The 14,881-nt window shown below is 42.1% G+C and overlaps 1 protein-coding gene across 1 annotated transcript in view; it reads left to right on the forward strand.

Moving 5' to 3' along the window:
• PTCHD1 (patched domain containing 1) overlaps positions 1-14,881 on the forward strand; it is a 79,875-nt gene that overhangs the window by 35,704 nt on the left and 29,290 nt on the right. The window contains exon 2 of the mRNA XM_089511751.1: positions 3,373-4,033. Within this exon, the coding sequence (XP_089367877.1) occupies positions 3,373-4,033 (661 nt within the window). The remainder of the gene's footprint in view (positions 1-3,372; positions 4,034-14,881) is intronic.

The raw sequence follows: 14,881 nt of genomic DNA on the forward strand, positions 1-14,881 counted from the left end.
CTCCTCAAGATGGTGGTCAGGAGGAGGGCTTGTCTTCTTAGCAGGCAGAGGCCTGTTGTTGCTGGCCTGCTTCTCTCCTCCTCAAGATGGTGGTCGGGAGGAGGGCTTTACTTCTTAGCAGGCAGAGGCCTGTTGTTGCTGGCCTGCTTCTCTCCTCCTCAAGATGGTGGTCGGGAGGAGGGCTTTACTTCTTAGCAGGCAGAGGCCTGTTGTTGCTGGCCTGCTTCTCTCCTCCTCAAGATGGTGGTCGGGAGGAGGGCTTTACTTCTTAGCAGGCAGAGGCCTGTTGTTGCTGGCCTGCTTCTCTCCCCCTCAAGATGGTGGTCGGGAGGAGGGCTTTACTTCTTAGCAGGCAGAGGCCTGTTGTTGCTGGCCTGCTTCTCTCCCCCTCAAGATGGTGGTCGGGAGGAGGGCTTTACTTCTTAGCAGGCAGAGGCCTGTTGTTGCTGGCCTGCTTCTCTCCTCCTCAAGATGGTGGTCGGGAGGAGGGCTTTACTTCTTAGCAGGCAGAGGCCTGTTGTTGCTGGCCTGCTTCTCTCCCCCTCAAGATGGTGGTCGGGAGGAGGGCTTTACTTCTTAGCAGGCAGAGGCCTGTTGTTGCTGGCCTGCTTCTCTCCTCCTCAAGATGGTGGTCAGGAGGAGGGCTTGTCTTCTTAGCAGGCAGAGGCCTGTTGTTGCTGGCCTGCTTCTCTCCCCCTTAAGATGGTGGTCGGGAGGAGGGCTTGTCTTCTTAGCAGGCAGAGGCCTGTTGTTGCTGGCCTGCTTCTCTCCTCCTCAAGATGGTGGTCGGGAGGAGGGCTTTACTTCTTAGCAGGCAGAGGCCTGTTGTTGCTGGCCTGCTTCTCTCCTCCTCAAGATGGTGGTCAGGAGGAGGGCTTGTCTTCTTAGCAGGCAGAGGCCTGTTGTTGCTGGCCTGCTTCTCTCCCCCTTAAGATGGTGGTCGGGAGGAGGGCTTGTCTTCTTAGCAGGCAGAGGCCTGTTGTTGCTGGCCTGCTTCTCTCCCCCTTAAGATGGTGGTCGGGAGGAGGGCTTTACTTCTTAGCAGGCAGAGGCCTGTTGTTGCTGGCCTGCTTCTCTCCTCCTCAAGATGGTGGTCAGAAGGAGGGCTTGTCTTCTTAGCAGGCAGAGGCCTGTTGTTGCTGGCCTGCTTCTCTCCTCCTCAAGATGGTGGTCAGGAGGAGGGCTTGTCTTCGTAGCAGGCAGAGGCCTGTTGTTGCTGGCCTGCTTCTCTCCTCCTCAAGATGGTGGTCAGGAGGAGGGCTTGTCTTCGTAGCAGGCAGAGGCCTGTTGTTGCTGGCCTGCTTCTCTCCCCCTCAAGATGGCCGTCGGGAGGAGGGCCTGTAAATTTTGTATTTATTTTAATGAAGTTGGGGTGATGAGAGGGCCAAGACAAGGTGGAAACTGTCAACATTGTACTAAAACAGATACATTTTTGTTATCTGGACTTAAAAACAAGCAATCTCCTTTTCTTATTATATATATTATATGGAAACAGAAGAAACATTACTGAAAACTATGTATTTGTATCTAGTGTACAGAATATTGGTGTGCATGCCAAAAGCAGTAATCCCACATTCAGAATGTTTCCCCCATTTTTGGATGAAAAAAATAACTTGGTTCTGCCTCTGTTCTAACTGATCGTCACAGTTAAGAACTACTAGTAAACTTGGTTATCGAATTAAATGTTATTATACCTTCCTAAGTGTAAACATAAATTGTCATAGAAACCACGCACAAAATTAATCATTTGAAACCCAGAGCATATTGTTTTTAAAAAAATAAATAATTCATATCTTCTCAAGTACAACCTTCTTATTTTTCTTTCTCTAATTAAATGTGTTCTCTGAGACAGCAGTTTTTATTCAGAACAACCCACCCCCTATGTACCTCAGAGTGCTGAAGGTTTGCATCAGTAAGAACAAGCTTCCCTTCTGTTTCGGCTTATTTTTTATTTATTTATTTGCTGTGTATTTCTAAATAGAAATCAGGGTGTGTGTTTTTTCACATGCTGCCATTTGGACCTTAGAAAGATTCCATTCCATTCATTCTGTTCAGATGCCCTTGGACTACAAAGCCTACTTCATCCTGGATTTCCCTGCTTCCTCTGTTACCTTCAAAGTGCCATCCGGAAGCCTCCAGCCTTCTTTGCCCATATTTATTTTAAAGGTTTATATCTCACCTTTCCAAAGGGCAAAGCAGCTTCCACAAAAATGATCAGAAATAGCAATAACAACAAAGCAATTCAAGAAGACAGTCTCATAAACCAAAGTCACTGCACAGTGCACTTTGTATTTAGACATTAGAAAAGTCCACTCCACTTCCACAGACCTTTTGCCAGTGATAAGTTTCACGTTCTCATCATCTCTTTCTCACTGTTGGACAGGGGAAGGGCATTGTATCCAGTCATCTCTTAAAGCAGACATGAGTAGACTGATAGATCTCAGGGTGATTTGCAACTGGTAGCAGTTCTGACTGTCAGTTGTCTAACAAAAGCAGTAATTAAAACCCTCCTACAATTATATTTCTGGAAAAGAATAATGGAAAAAAACTTGGTCCAGAATCCGGTGGTGTACATCTGATTAAGGAACTGAAAGTTCCTGAAGAATACAGAAGAATATGATACTCCTCCACACTGTATCTTTCCTGTGCATCCTCAAAATCTAAGGATGAGGTACCAGCTGGAGCCAGTTTTGGGAGGTGATGAGTAGTGCAGAAATGAGGGACGCTGAAGAAAGCTATGCTGCACAATGATGCTGGAGTTATCCTTAGGAGTGAGCACATGTGAAAGCACTTGTGAGTTTTGTTCTGGAACTAATCATTACTTCATGTGAAAAACATATGAACTCACTTTATTAATTCTTAATGCATGTCCATTCTCCTATGGTAGTATTCGTCACCTAACTCTGGTGGACCTCAACATTCTAATAAAAAGCAAGTTGATCATCACTATATAACTATAGTAATAAAACTATTCCAAATAGCATGGAAAAATTATTTGCTTTCACAAACAGATCATATTGGAAGACTACTTTTGATTCATTTTATACAAAGTTGTTGTAAATTCAAACACAGTTGCTAATATAAGAGTTGGGGTGAGATGGCATATAAAGCAAGAAACTTAGGCAGTGTTTCTGTTTGCCAGAATCTAATTGAGTTATGGGAATGGTGTTGGGGAATGATAACAATGCTTTAATGCATGTTTTCCATTTTCAGCAGGTTCTTTTTATTACTACTGCCGGTATTAAAACCTTCTTGGTTGGTTAGATAAGAAGAAACAGGCTGTGTCGATGAAGGTGCTGCTGCTGTTCTACTTGCTATAATACAAGATTATCAGATGATAAATAATGTGTGTGATTTTTCTCTCCCTTGTAGTTGCATTCTGCTGTGACCAGGATCCAAGTACAAAGACCAGGTTTCAATTATACATTTGCTCATATCTGCATCCTAAATAATGACAAGTCTTGCATAGTGGATGACATTGTGCACATACTGAAGGAACTGAAGGCTGCTCGCTTGTCTAACCAAACGAATTTTGCTATCACATATCCAATCACACACTTGAAGGATGGCAGGGAAGTGTACAATGGACACCAGCTTGGCGGTGTCACCGTGCACAGCAAAGACCGGGTAAAGTCTGCCGAAGCCATTCAGCTCACATATTACTTGCAGGCAATCAACTCCCTGAATGATATGGTGGCAGAAAAATGGGAATCCAACTTCTGTGACACTGTTGAACTTTTCCAGAAATCCAACCAGAATATCACAATGTATCCTTTCACTTCATCATCTCTTCAAGAAGACTTCCAAAAGACAAGTAGGGTATCAGAACGCTACCTGACCACAAGCCTGGTCCTTGTAGTAACCTTGGCCATGCTTTGTTGCTCCATGCAAGACTGTGTCCGCAGCAAACCCTGGCTTGGCCTCCTTGGGATGCTAACTGTGAGTTTGGCCACTCTCACTGCAGCTGGAATCATTAATCTGACTGGTGGGAAATACAATTCTACTTTCCTTGGAATTCCCTTCATCGTATTAGGTAACTGCCTCTTATTCTGCTATTTTCATTAATGTTTCTCTGTGAAATAATTATCTGTCTTAAACTACTATTCAGACCAAAGCTATCAAGAGGAAGGAAAAGGACAGGGCAGGAGAATCCAGGCCATTTGGAAGGGCCACAGTTTGTTTAATCATTAATATTTAGAAATGAGATACCATACTTGTGCTAACATTGCAGCCAGCAAGTCCTCAGTATGCCTCTGAGCCTTTCTACTTTCTGTGATACTTATATACTGAATACCAGTCCATGTAATGCACATAATATTTAGACTATTTGTCATTTATTCTTTACTTTATTCATTTACTGTTTAATGGAACCTAGGCTGATCCATAAGATAGTTATGACCACAGCTATGAAAAGTATAGGCATTAGCATGGAGCATTAGGCAGCAGAGAGTGAAGAAGAATCAAATCAAATGCATACTTCTCTGTAGAATATTTAGTTTGGTTTTGTACTTAGCTTCATAACACAATCTTCTGCAACTTCTCGTATTCAAATTTAAAATAGTAGCTGTCTTAGTGAATAAGGTCAGAAACATACTTTTTACATATTCAGTATATATTGCAGTATAATTGTATGGTTTACTGAATATGTAGTTTATCAGTTAATATATGCAAAATACGTTAACTTTCCAGGAGGGGAGGGAGACGGGCATTTCTCATCAGAGAACCTAAAAGTAACAAGGTATTTTGAAGATCCAGGTGAATTTTCAAACTTGTAGTTTTGTTAATCTGTTTCACTTCAAAAAAGAAAGAAAGAAAGAAAAGGGTCGTGTGGCACCTTTAATAGATTAATTTTGGCACAAGAATTTCTGGGTTACAAACCACTTCCTCAGATGCAATGTCTTGATGCATCTTTTAAAAGTGCATTGTAATTCATAAAAATGAATTCTAAAATAAACCTGTTACTCTTATAAGTGTCACAAGAGACCTTTTCCTTCCAAATCTATAAAAGTAACTTTCTAACTAAAGGATTGTTTTTACTCCAGGGAGATAGGAAGTTGGAATGAAATGATCTTTTGAAGTTACCCAAATTATATTTTTAGAAATCCCTCAGTTTGATTTTGCTTCATTCGTAAGTGCTGGTAAGGAAATAATGCTGCAATCCACTATCTCCTTGCTAACAGCATTACACATTTGCAGAATAATCAGTACGGTGATTTAATAAAGGATTGACAGCCTGAAATTTAATTTACAGTGCTTTCTTATGTTTTAGCATAAATGAGCTCATATTGCTTCATCACATCTTGTAGATGCATTGTCCATTTCTCAGGTGGTTTCTTGGTTTTGGCAACAAAAATTCATTCAGACTGGCTATTAGGTCTACTAAAAGGTGCCCATAATATGCACGTTCATCTCTTACTATTGTAAACTAAAAAGGAATACAGAAAATGAATACATCTTTCTCAGCGAGCATTTGTGGATGGAAAATATTTAGTAAAAAGTAAGGGTGGCAGGATCAAAAAATAATGACTGTTTTATTTAATTTCACAATGACATCCAAAATGTAAGGTAAATACTACATCATTTAAAGGCAATATACTGCAGGAATGTGTTGTCAGGAAACTAGTAATTTCCTGTAAATTGGCCTGAATGTAAAATGATAGTGCCTTGATCAAAATTAAACAATTTGTACCAAACATAAGCCTCCTGTACCACAATCTGTGTTAAAGAAAGTAAAACATAGGAATTTAATGTACAAATCCACCCATAGAATATGACACATGGAATATTTTTTTTAATGGTGTCAGGTAAAATGATCAAGATACCTGTTACTTGAGGACAACCTTTCATATTTTTAATAGACTGACAGAGAATATACTATGATCCTCACTTTCAAATGGGTTAACTTGTGACAAATCTTTCAATTTTGAGTATTCCATTGTTCAGTAGCAGCTACAGGCTTGTTTTTGTTCCTTCCAGGAACAAGTTTCAGGCAAGTAATTCAACACTAAGTAATTGTCAGAACAAAATCGGCCAGTTCATTTGAATCCTTCCAGTGGTTTGCATGGCTTAATAAAAACTGACAAAGACTAGACTGCAGAGTGAAGGGCCACTGTGTAGCAAGGCCTGAAGAATCTTTAATTGGAATCAGTTCAGGCTGGAAGATGGCTTTATCTCTCTACAAAATATGACATTTAATACTAGTTATCAAAAATTAGATGTTTACTAGACAAGAGAGTTAGAATCATAGAATCATAGAATCGTAGAGTTGGAAGAGACCACTAGGGCCATCCAGTCCAACCCCCTGCCATGCAGGAAATCCAATTCAAAGCATCCCTGACAGATGGCCATCCAGCCTCTGTTTAAAGACCTCCAAGGAAGGAGACTCTATCACCCTCCGAGGGAGTGCATTCCACTGTCGAACAGCCCTTACTGTCAGGAAGTTCCTCCTAATGTTCAGGTGGAATCTCTTTTCCTGTAGCTTGCATCCATTGTTCCGGGTCCTGTTCTCTGGAGCAGCAAAAAACAAGCTTGCTCCCTCTTCAATATGACATCCTTTCAAATATTTAAACAGGGCTATCATATCACCTCTTAACCTTCTTTTCTCCAGGCTAAACATCCCCAGCTCCCTAAGTCGTTCCTCATAGGGCATGGTTTCCAGACCCTTCACCATTTTTGTCGCCCTCCTTTGGACACGCTCCAGTTTCTCAATGTCCTTTCTGAATTGTGGTGCCCAGAACTGGACACAATATTCTAGGTGGGGCCTGACCAGAGCGGAATACAGTGGCACTATTACTTCTCTTGATCTAGACACTATACTTCTATTGATGCAGCCTAAAATAGCATTGGCCTTTTTAGCTGCCGCATCACACTGTTCACTCATGTTCAACTTGTGGTCTACTTGGACTCCTAGATCCCTTTCACACGTAGTTTCATTCAACCAGGTGTCACCCATCCTATATCTGTGCATTTTATTTTTCCGCCCTAAGTGCAATACCTTACATTTCTCTGTGTTGAATTTCGTTAGCTTTGGCCCAGCTTTCTAGTCTATTCAGGTCATTTTGGATCTTGATCCTGTCCTCTGGGGTATTAGCTATTCCCCCTAATTTGGTGTCATCTGCAAATTTGATAAGTATGCTCCCAATTCTGTCATCCAGGTCATTGATAAAGATGTTGAATAGCACTGGGCCCAGGACAGAGCCCTGTGGGACCCCACTGGTCACTTCTCTCCAGGATGAAAAGGAGCCATTGTTGAGCACCCTTTGGGTTCGGCCGGTCAACCAATTACAGATCCATTTAACAGTTTCTTTGTCTAGCCCACATTTCACAAGCTTGTTTGCAAGAATGTCATGGGAAACCTTGTCAAAGGCCTTACTGAAATCAAGATATACTATATCCACAGCATTCCCTTCATCTACCAAGCTGGTAATTTTGTCAAAGAAAGAGATTAGGTTTGTCTGGCATGACTTGTTTCTCTGAAACCCATGTTGACTTTTTGTGATTATGGCATTGCCTTCTAGATGTTCACAGACTCTCTGTTTAATGATCTGCTCCAGAATCTTTCCTGGTATTGATGTCAGACTAACTGGACGATAATTGTTGGGATCCTCTTTTTTCCCCTTTTTGAAGATGGGGACAACGTTTGCCCTCCTCCAGTCTGCTGGGATCTCTCCTGTTCTCCAGGAGTTTTCAAAGATTATTGCCAATGGCTCCGATATTACATTTGCCAGTTCTTTTAATACCCTTGGATGGAGTTATCTGGTCCCGGAGACTTAAATTCATTTAGATTAATAAGGTGATCCTCTACTATCTCTTTACTTATTCTGTGCTGAAATTCCCCTATTCTGTCCTCTGCTCCATTATCCTCAGGTTGAGCACCCTTTGCCTTTTCTGAGAAGACTGAGGCAAAGAAGGTGTTGAGTAATTCTGCCTTTTCTCTGTCTTCTGTTAGCATTTTGCCATCTTCTCCACGCAGTGACCCTACCGTTTCCTTCTTCTTCCTTTTGCTGCGGACATATCCCAAAAAGCCCTTTTTATTGTTCTTAACCTCTCTAGCAAGCCTGAGTTCATTCTGCGCTTTAGCTTTTCTGACTTTACCCCTACACATGCCTGCTATTTCTTTGAATTCCTTTTTTGTGATTTCCCCCTTTTTCCATTTCTTATACATGTTCCGTTTCAAACTTAGCTCAGTTGAAAGTTCCTTAGTCATCCATCCTGGTTTCTTGAGACACCTCCCGTTTTTCTTTCTCACTGGAACTGTTTGAAATTGTGCCTTCAGTATCTCTCTTTTGAGAAACTCCCATCCGTCCTGAACTCCTTTATCTTTTAGTATTTCTGACCATGGAATCGCCCTCAATACTTCTCTAAGTTTACTGAAATTCGCTCTCCTAAAGTCTAGGATGCGTGTCTGACTCTGCCTGGCTTCTCCTTTCCACTGTATTACAAACTCCAGGAGAACATGGTCACTTCCACCTAATGATCCCACCACTTGCACCCCATTAACCAAGTCATCCTTGTTGGTTAGGATCAGATCTAAAATAGCTGACCCCCTTGTTGCCTCTTCCACCTTTTGGACCATGAAATTGTCTTCCAGGCAAGTGAGGAATTTGCTAGGCCTTGAGGATTTTGCTGAGTTTGACTTCCAGCAAATATCAGGATAGTTGAAGTCGCCCATCACTACTACATCTCTCTTTTCTGACTGTGTGGTCATCTGTTCTAGAAAGATATCATCCAATTCCTCAGTCTGACTTGGGGGTCTGTAGTAGACTCCCACCGTAACATCCTTGTTGTTTCCCTCCCCTTTGATTCTTATCCAGATGCTCTCCACCTGGCTTCCATGATTGATGTCCAGGATCTCTTCACTGGTGTAAATATCTCTGACATATAGTGCTATTCCTCCTCCTTTCCCGTTTGGCCTATTTCTCTTAATAAGGTTATACCCCTCTATTTCCACATTCCAATCATGAGACTCATCCCACCAGGTTTCAGTGATGCCTATTATATCATATTTGCTTTGTTGTACTAGGAGTTCGAGTTCATCTTGCTTATTTCCCATGCTCTGTGCATTAGTGTAGAGACATCGCAGACCATGGTTCCCTTTTACTTGCTGCCTGTGCAAGTTTTTTTGCCTCCCACTGTTGGGTCCTTGCACTGTTTGCCTTGTTTCCTCTGTGTCAGTTTGACTATTTTTGCCATCCCTTTCGCCTTCCTTAATATTGTCGCCCTTCCCCTTGGAACTCAGTTTAAAGCTCTCCTGATCAAGTTCTTGAGACTGTTGGCAAAAACATTTCTTCCAACTGGCGTGAGATGCAACCCGTCTGTTGCAAGAAGTCTCTCCTCATGGAACCATAGCCCATGATCGAAGAATCCAAATCCTTCTCGGCGGCACCATCTGCGAAGCCAGTTGTTCACATCTGCTATTTTCCTCTCCCTTCCTGGACCATGCCCTTCAACTGGCAGAAGAGACGAGATGACAACCTGTACATCCATTCCTTTCAGCTTCCTACCAAGCGCCTCGTAATCCCTTTTGATGTTCTGAATGCTGTGTCTTGCAGTATCATTAGTTCCCACGTGGACCAAAAGGAAGGGGTATTGGTCAGTAGGCTTGACCAGTCTTGTCAGCCTCTCTGTCACATCACGGATCTTTGCACCTGGAAGACAACACACCTCTCGAGACATCTTGTCAGGCCTACAAATCACTGCTTCTGTACCCCTCAGCAAGGAGTCCCCCACTACGACCACATGCCTCCTCTGAGGCTTAGCAGCGACTGTTCCCTCGGGTGGGACTCTCAGGCTCCCCTGCTCCGTCCCTGAAGTCTGTCCATGCTGCTCTTCTTCATCCTCCTTGATAAGGGAAAGAGCTTCGAATCGATTCTCTAGCTGCAAGCTCCCCGAACAATTCCTTCTTGGCTTACTTCTCTTTGTGACATTCCTCCAGCTGTCTGCCTCCTCTGTTTGGCAAGTGACCTCTTCCACCCTAGCATCTTCCTCTGCATGGTACTCATCCAAGATGGTTAGTTCTATTGTGTCCAGGAAATCCTCTTGTTCCCTAATATGCTGAAGTTTAGCTACTCTGGACTCCAGCTGCTGCACTTTCTCCTCCAAGAGTGCTACCAACTTGCACTTGGGGCATGTGAAGTTCTCCACTTCTGTAGGCAAGAAGAGAAACATCCCACAAGAGTTGCAGGTGACTGCAGCAGATCCCTCGTTGTCCATACTGCAAAGTCTTTAGTAATGAGTATAACAGTCAATCTACTGGGAATACTTCTTTAAAGGAATGTACTGGCTGCTATCTTACACTTAAAGGGAAGGTTCTGTTTCAATATCTGATTCTAACCTGATGCCACTTGAGCAGAGTTGTTGAGTTAAAGAAAACTAAAATTCGCGCGCCGTTAGCGTTAGGCGCGCGGCTCTGGAAGTTGGTATATGAAGCTAGTCTGCTAGCTCCGCCCCCTTGTGACTCACAGATGTGACTCACAGAAGCTCCTCCCCTTCAGCAACGAGCACACGGTCTCAAGCACACGGTCTCAAAATGGCTGCCAAGCAGCTCCTCTCCTTCTCCTCTCTCTGGCCGGACTGTTCTGGAAGGCTCTGGAAGTTGGTCTATAAAGCTAGTCTGCTAGCTCCGCCCCCTTGTGACTCACAGATGTGACTCACAGAAGCTCCGCCCCTTCAGCAATGAGCACACGGTCTCAAGCACATGGTCTCAAAATGGCTGCCAAGCAGCTCCTCTCCTTCTCCTCTCTCTGGCCGGACTGTCAAAGACTTTTTGGACTTTTTAATTTGTCAGGATGCACCCTCTGCCACTAAATTAAATCTAGATGAAGTATTTTAGCATGTTGAATAAAGCCCAGAAGAGGCTGTGGCCAAAATGTATCTCTTGATCAATCAAAAATATTTAACCACAAATGTTTTATCATATATACTCAACCATAAGTCAACCTCATGTATTAAAAGGGAGGCTTCTGGGGCCAAAATTATGGATTTTGATATGACCTGTGGATAGTTGAGGATAAAACTTAGGAGCATATGACAAAGGATCTAAAGGATGAAGCAAAAGAAAACGGTGCCAAAGAACTTATAGAATTTCAGCAGATATTAACTGTGTTCATACTAAAGACTAGATGAATGAGAGAATAGAGGGGAGCAGTGCTTCCAGGACAAATTATGCTCTTGCCTGTCACCAGGGAATGTTTCCTTTTTTTCAATAAGAGTTAAAGTGTAGTACTTACATTGACCCGTGGATAAGTTGACACAGGTTTTTGAGCTCACTTTTTGACTAAAATTTCTAGACTTATACAGGAGTATGTACAGTAGCTCTGATGCTTAGGTTTTCACTTCCAAATCTGTGAGGCATACCTTTACTTATTTATTTTTCTACTTTAGGTATGCTATTTTTGATATATTTTCCTTTGGATTGTTTTTTTAGCTACCAGTATGTTTTGCTTATCTTTGTATCTTCATTTCCCTCCTTATATGTCCTACTCCACACGTTTTTCCTCTTTCTCTATCACTGATCGTACATGCATCCTGGTCCAACAGTTTTCCCTTCTCTATGTTCTGTTACTGTTTTCATTTTCTACAGTGTTGATTCCTGGAGACCATTCTTATTCCTGTTTGCTGCAACATGTTTGCTTTACTTTTTTTCTGCATTTACTATTCATTCTGTCCTATTATCTGTCATATTACCCCTCTTCAGTGCTAATGCAGTACTCATTCTCTCACTCTCAGCTCCAATCTCTCCTAAGATCTTATTTCTAGCTTCCCTCCCATCCAGTTCTTTCCCACAGTCCACTTGCTTGCAAAATTCATCCTGTTTTTCCCATCCTGCTTTCTATTCTCTGCTTTCTGAGCTTTTCCAATCTGTTCGTAATCAGTACTATTCTCCTGTCATCTTGCTTGTTAATGTCTCAGACCACTCCTGAGGAGATAAGCAAGCTTACCTTTCAACTTGACAAGGTCCAAAGAAACTGGCACAAAATATTCATAGAGAGATTTAAACTGCCACAAGATTCTTTCTTTTCCTAAGCTTCACCCACACTGCAGAAACAATCCAATTTGACACCACTTTAACTGCCATGAAATCCCAGGATGCTATGGAATTCTGGGATTTGTAGTTTCTTGTGGCACCAGAGTTGCCCAGATTTCCATAGCATTGAGCCATGACAATTAAAGTCAAACCAGATTATTTCTGCTGTGTAGATACAACACCTGTAGTTGTTCTGGCTACTGTTTTTAGGCAAAGAAAAGAAAGAGATACATTGCCATTAGGTGACCAGTGTACATTTCCTCAGACAGTGTAATTACAGACATCATCACACCAGCCTTGTGTGATAGTGCCAATGGTGTTATGAAAGGAAACAGGAACATACTGCTTGTAAAACATTTGTTCTTGTACCTCTTTCAAAGCTAACTTTCAAAGCCTGTTGGTTTGTTTATTTTTAATTTTGCTGTTTTTGCCTAATTGCAGAAACATTACTAAAAACTATTATTTAAAAAATTAAAAATTAAAAATTATTTTATTGTTTTGCCATGAGTACACAAACATAGCAGAGATAAAAATTCAAAAACTGGACAGGCATGGAGTTAGCCTGCTTTGGAATAGTGCGTAGTATGGGGACAAAGGAGGAGAATCAGGCCCTGTCCTGCCACATGACTGCTGTAATGTCTAAACTGAAATGAGAGACTTTTTTTCACCACAATACTTGTGCTCTAATGCCAAGATTGATAGCTCATTGACAGGTTTTGCCTGTCGATGAAAAGGTGCACTATAGTAACAGGGCGGCAGCAGAATGGGCATGACATTGTCTGATAAAGGCCAAAAACACTTTTATCTGTTAAAATTTTGCTTTTTGGTCTCACGTGGTAATGTCCTATATTTCCTTGGTGTTAAAGTACAACATAATGGTGTTAGGAAATAAGGTTTGTTCATGGATGCTATTTTATTTTTAAATATTTATTCAAAAAGCTTATCTCCTGTCAAGGCCACTAAGGAAGGAAGGAAGGAAGGAAGATCGATCCAGTGGTCCTTGCTGTTATCCTGGATTGTTTTACTGGCAATTTCCAGCAACAGCTGCAACATTTTATTCCCAATCTCAGAGAAGTCCCAAGGGGCACATGTGTATCTCTTGTGGCTCATGCAGGAGGGTTCAGCCACTTCCCATGGATGTGTATGGTGAGGTAAGCTGCAGGGTTTACATGGTGAATGAGTTCGAGAGAGAGAAAGGAAATGAAAATATCCTCATTTCCCCACTCTGTTCCTTTAATTTTTTGTAGATGCACTACAGCTCTAAGAAAAATAGTGAAATGAAATAAAAATAAATACATTTCAGATACTTGTACAAATGTAGCAGTTCGAAAGCATGCAAATGCAAATAGATAAATAGATACCACTTTGGTGGGAAGGTAAACAGCCTTGCGGGTAATCATGCTGGCCACATGATCACAGAGTAGTCTCTGACATCGCTTGTTCTTCAGCTAAGTAACAGATACGAGCGCCGCCCCCTATGATTGGACACGACTTGACAACCTTGTCAATGGGGAATACCTTTACTTTTACCTTCTTTCATTTCAGAAACATAGGGACACACTCCAACCTCAGCAAACCATAAATCCAGAGTTTGTTTATTTTTTAAACCTTCGAATTACTATTCTATGCTGCCTCCATCACCCCAAAAATAATGGAAAGGAGTCTACTGGCATAGAATGAGTGGGCAATGGAGGTGACAACAGCTGGCAGTAACCTGGCACAAAGCAAGGAGCAACACTGTGAGAACTCATACTTTAGGTCCATCTGGAAGAACCCTCTGTCACTGCATCTCTCTTTCTCTTTTTCCTCACAGCATTCAGGTACAAAAAGCATACACGCACATGTGAACACATGCACATACACACACACAAACAGAGGATGTTGTCCAAGAATGGCCACAATCCTTTTGAGGATAAAATTTCTTTAATCTGCAAAACCTGTACTTCAAAACATTCTATTTATAATTAAAATGGGAACTTTTAAAACTTAATGAATTTGCAAATCAACGAAAGTGAGATTATTAAATATACTTGATTATTCCTCCTCCTCCCACTCCTTTTCCTCCTCCTTATTTGACATTATCTAGATTTCCAAAAGGAACATAGGTATGAATGTGGGAATGGTCATAACTAGGAGCCATAATTCATCAAAGCTATGTATCTAATGTAACTCAGCTGTTCATCTGATCTCTGAGATTCACTGAGATTTTCTTTGAGATTCATTGGAGTGTTACAGACCACCGCTTTGTGGCGGTCTGCTGGCGCTGCTGTTTGCTCCGCGAGGGAGCCACAGCAGCCAAACCGCGCGACTCCCTCGCAGAGCAAAAAAGAAGCTCCAAAATGGAGCTTCTTCCTGCGGCGCGGTTATGACGCCGCGAGGCGCCAATGGCGCACTCGCGACGTCATAAGTGGCGTGCGACGTGTGGACGCACAGCATCCGCTATGTCAATATGGCAGCAGCCATGTGGAACGGCCGCCGCCATATTATACGTATTGACTACGTACTAGGGTTAGGGTGGTGCGGAAGCACCGCCTCTTCCTAACCCTAATACATAGTCAATACGTATTTTATGGCGGTTTGTAACCCGCCATTGAGACTCTCTCAGGGATTCAGTGAGATTATACCACTTATCATGTCAGTTTTCCACACTAAAAATCATATGAGCAGGATCAATTTTCTTTGACTGCGGATTGAGGAGAATTTTTGAAGTTCATAACAATAGCACATAGAGAAATAGGATCCCTTTACTATAGAACTGCTCCTTTGGCTTCATTATTTTGCTAGGTTGTACATACCACTTTCCAGCTCTGTCTGCAGATATACTGAGAGTTTAGGAAACCTGTCATGTCAGTGTCA

The sequence above is a fragment of the Sceloporus occidentalis genome, unplaced genomic scaffold (genome assembly GCF_023333645.1).
Source record: "Sceloporus occidentalis isolate IW3139 unplaced genomic scaffold, rSceOcc1.0.p SCAF_2, whole genome shotgun sequence".
Taxonomy (NCBI): domain Eukaryota; kingdom Metazoa; phylum Chordata; class Lepidosauria; order Squamata; family Phrynosomatidae; genus Sceloporus; species Sceloporus occidentalis.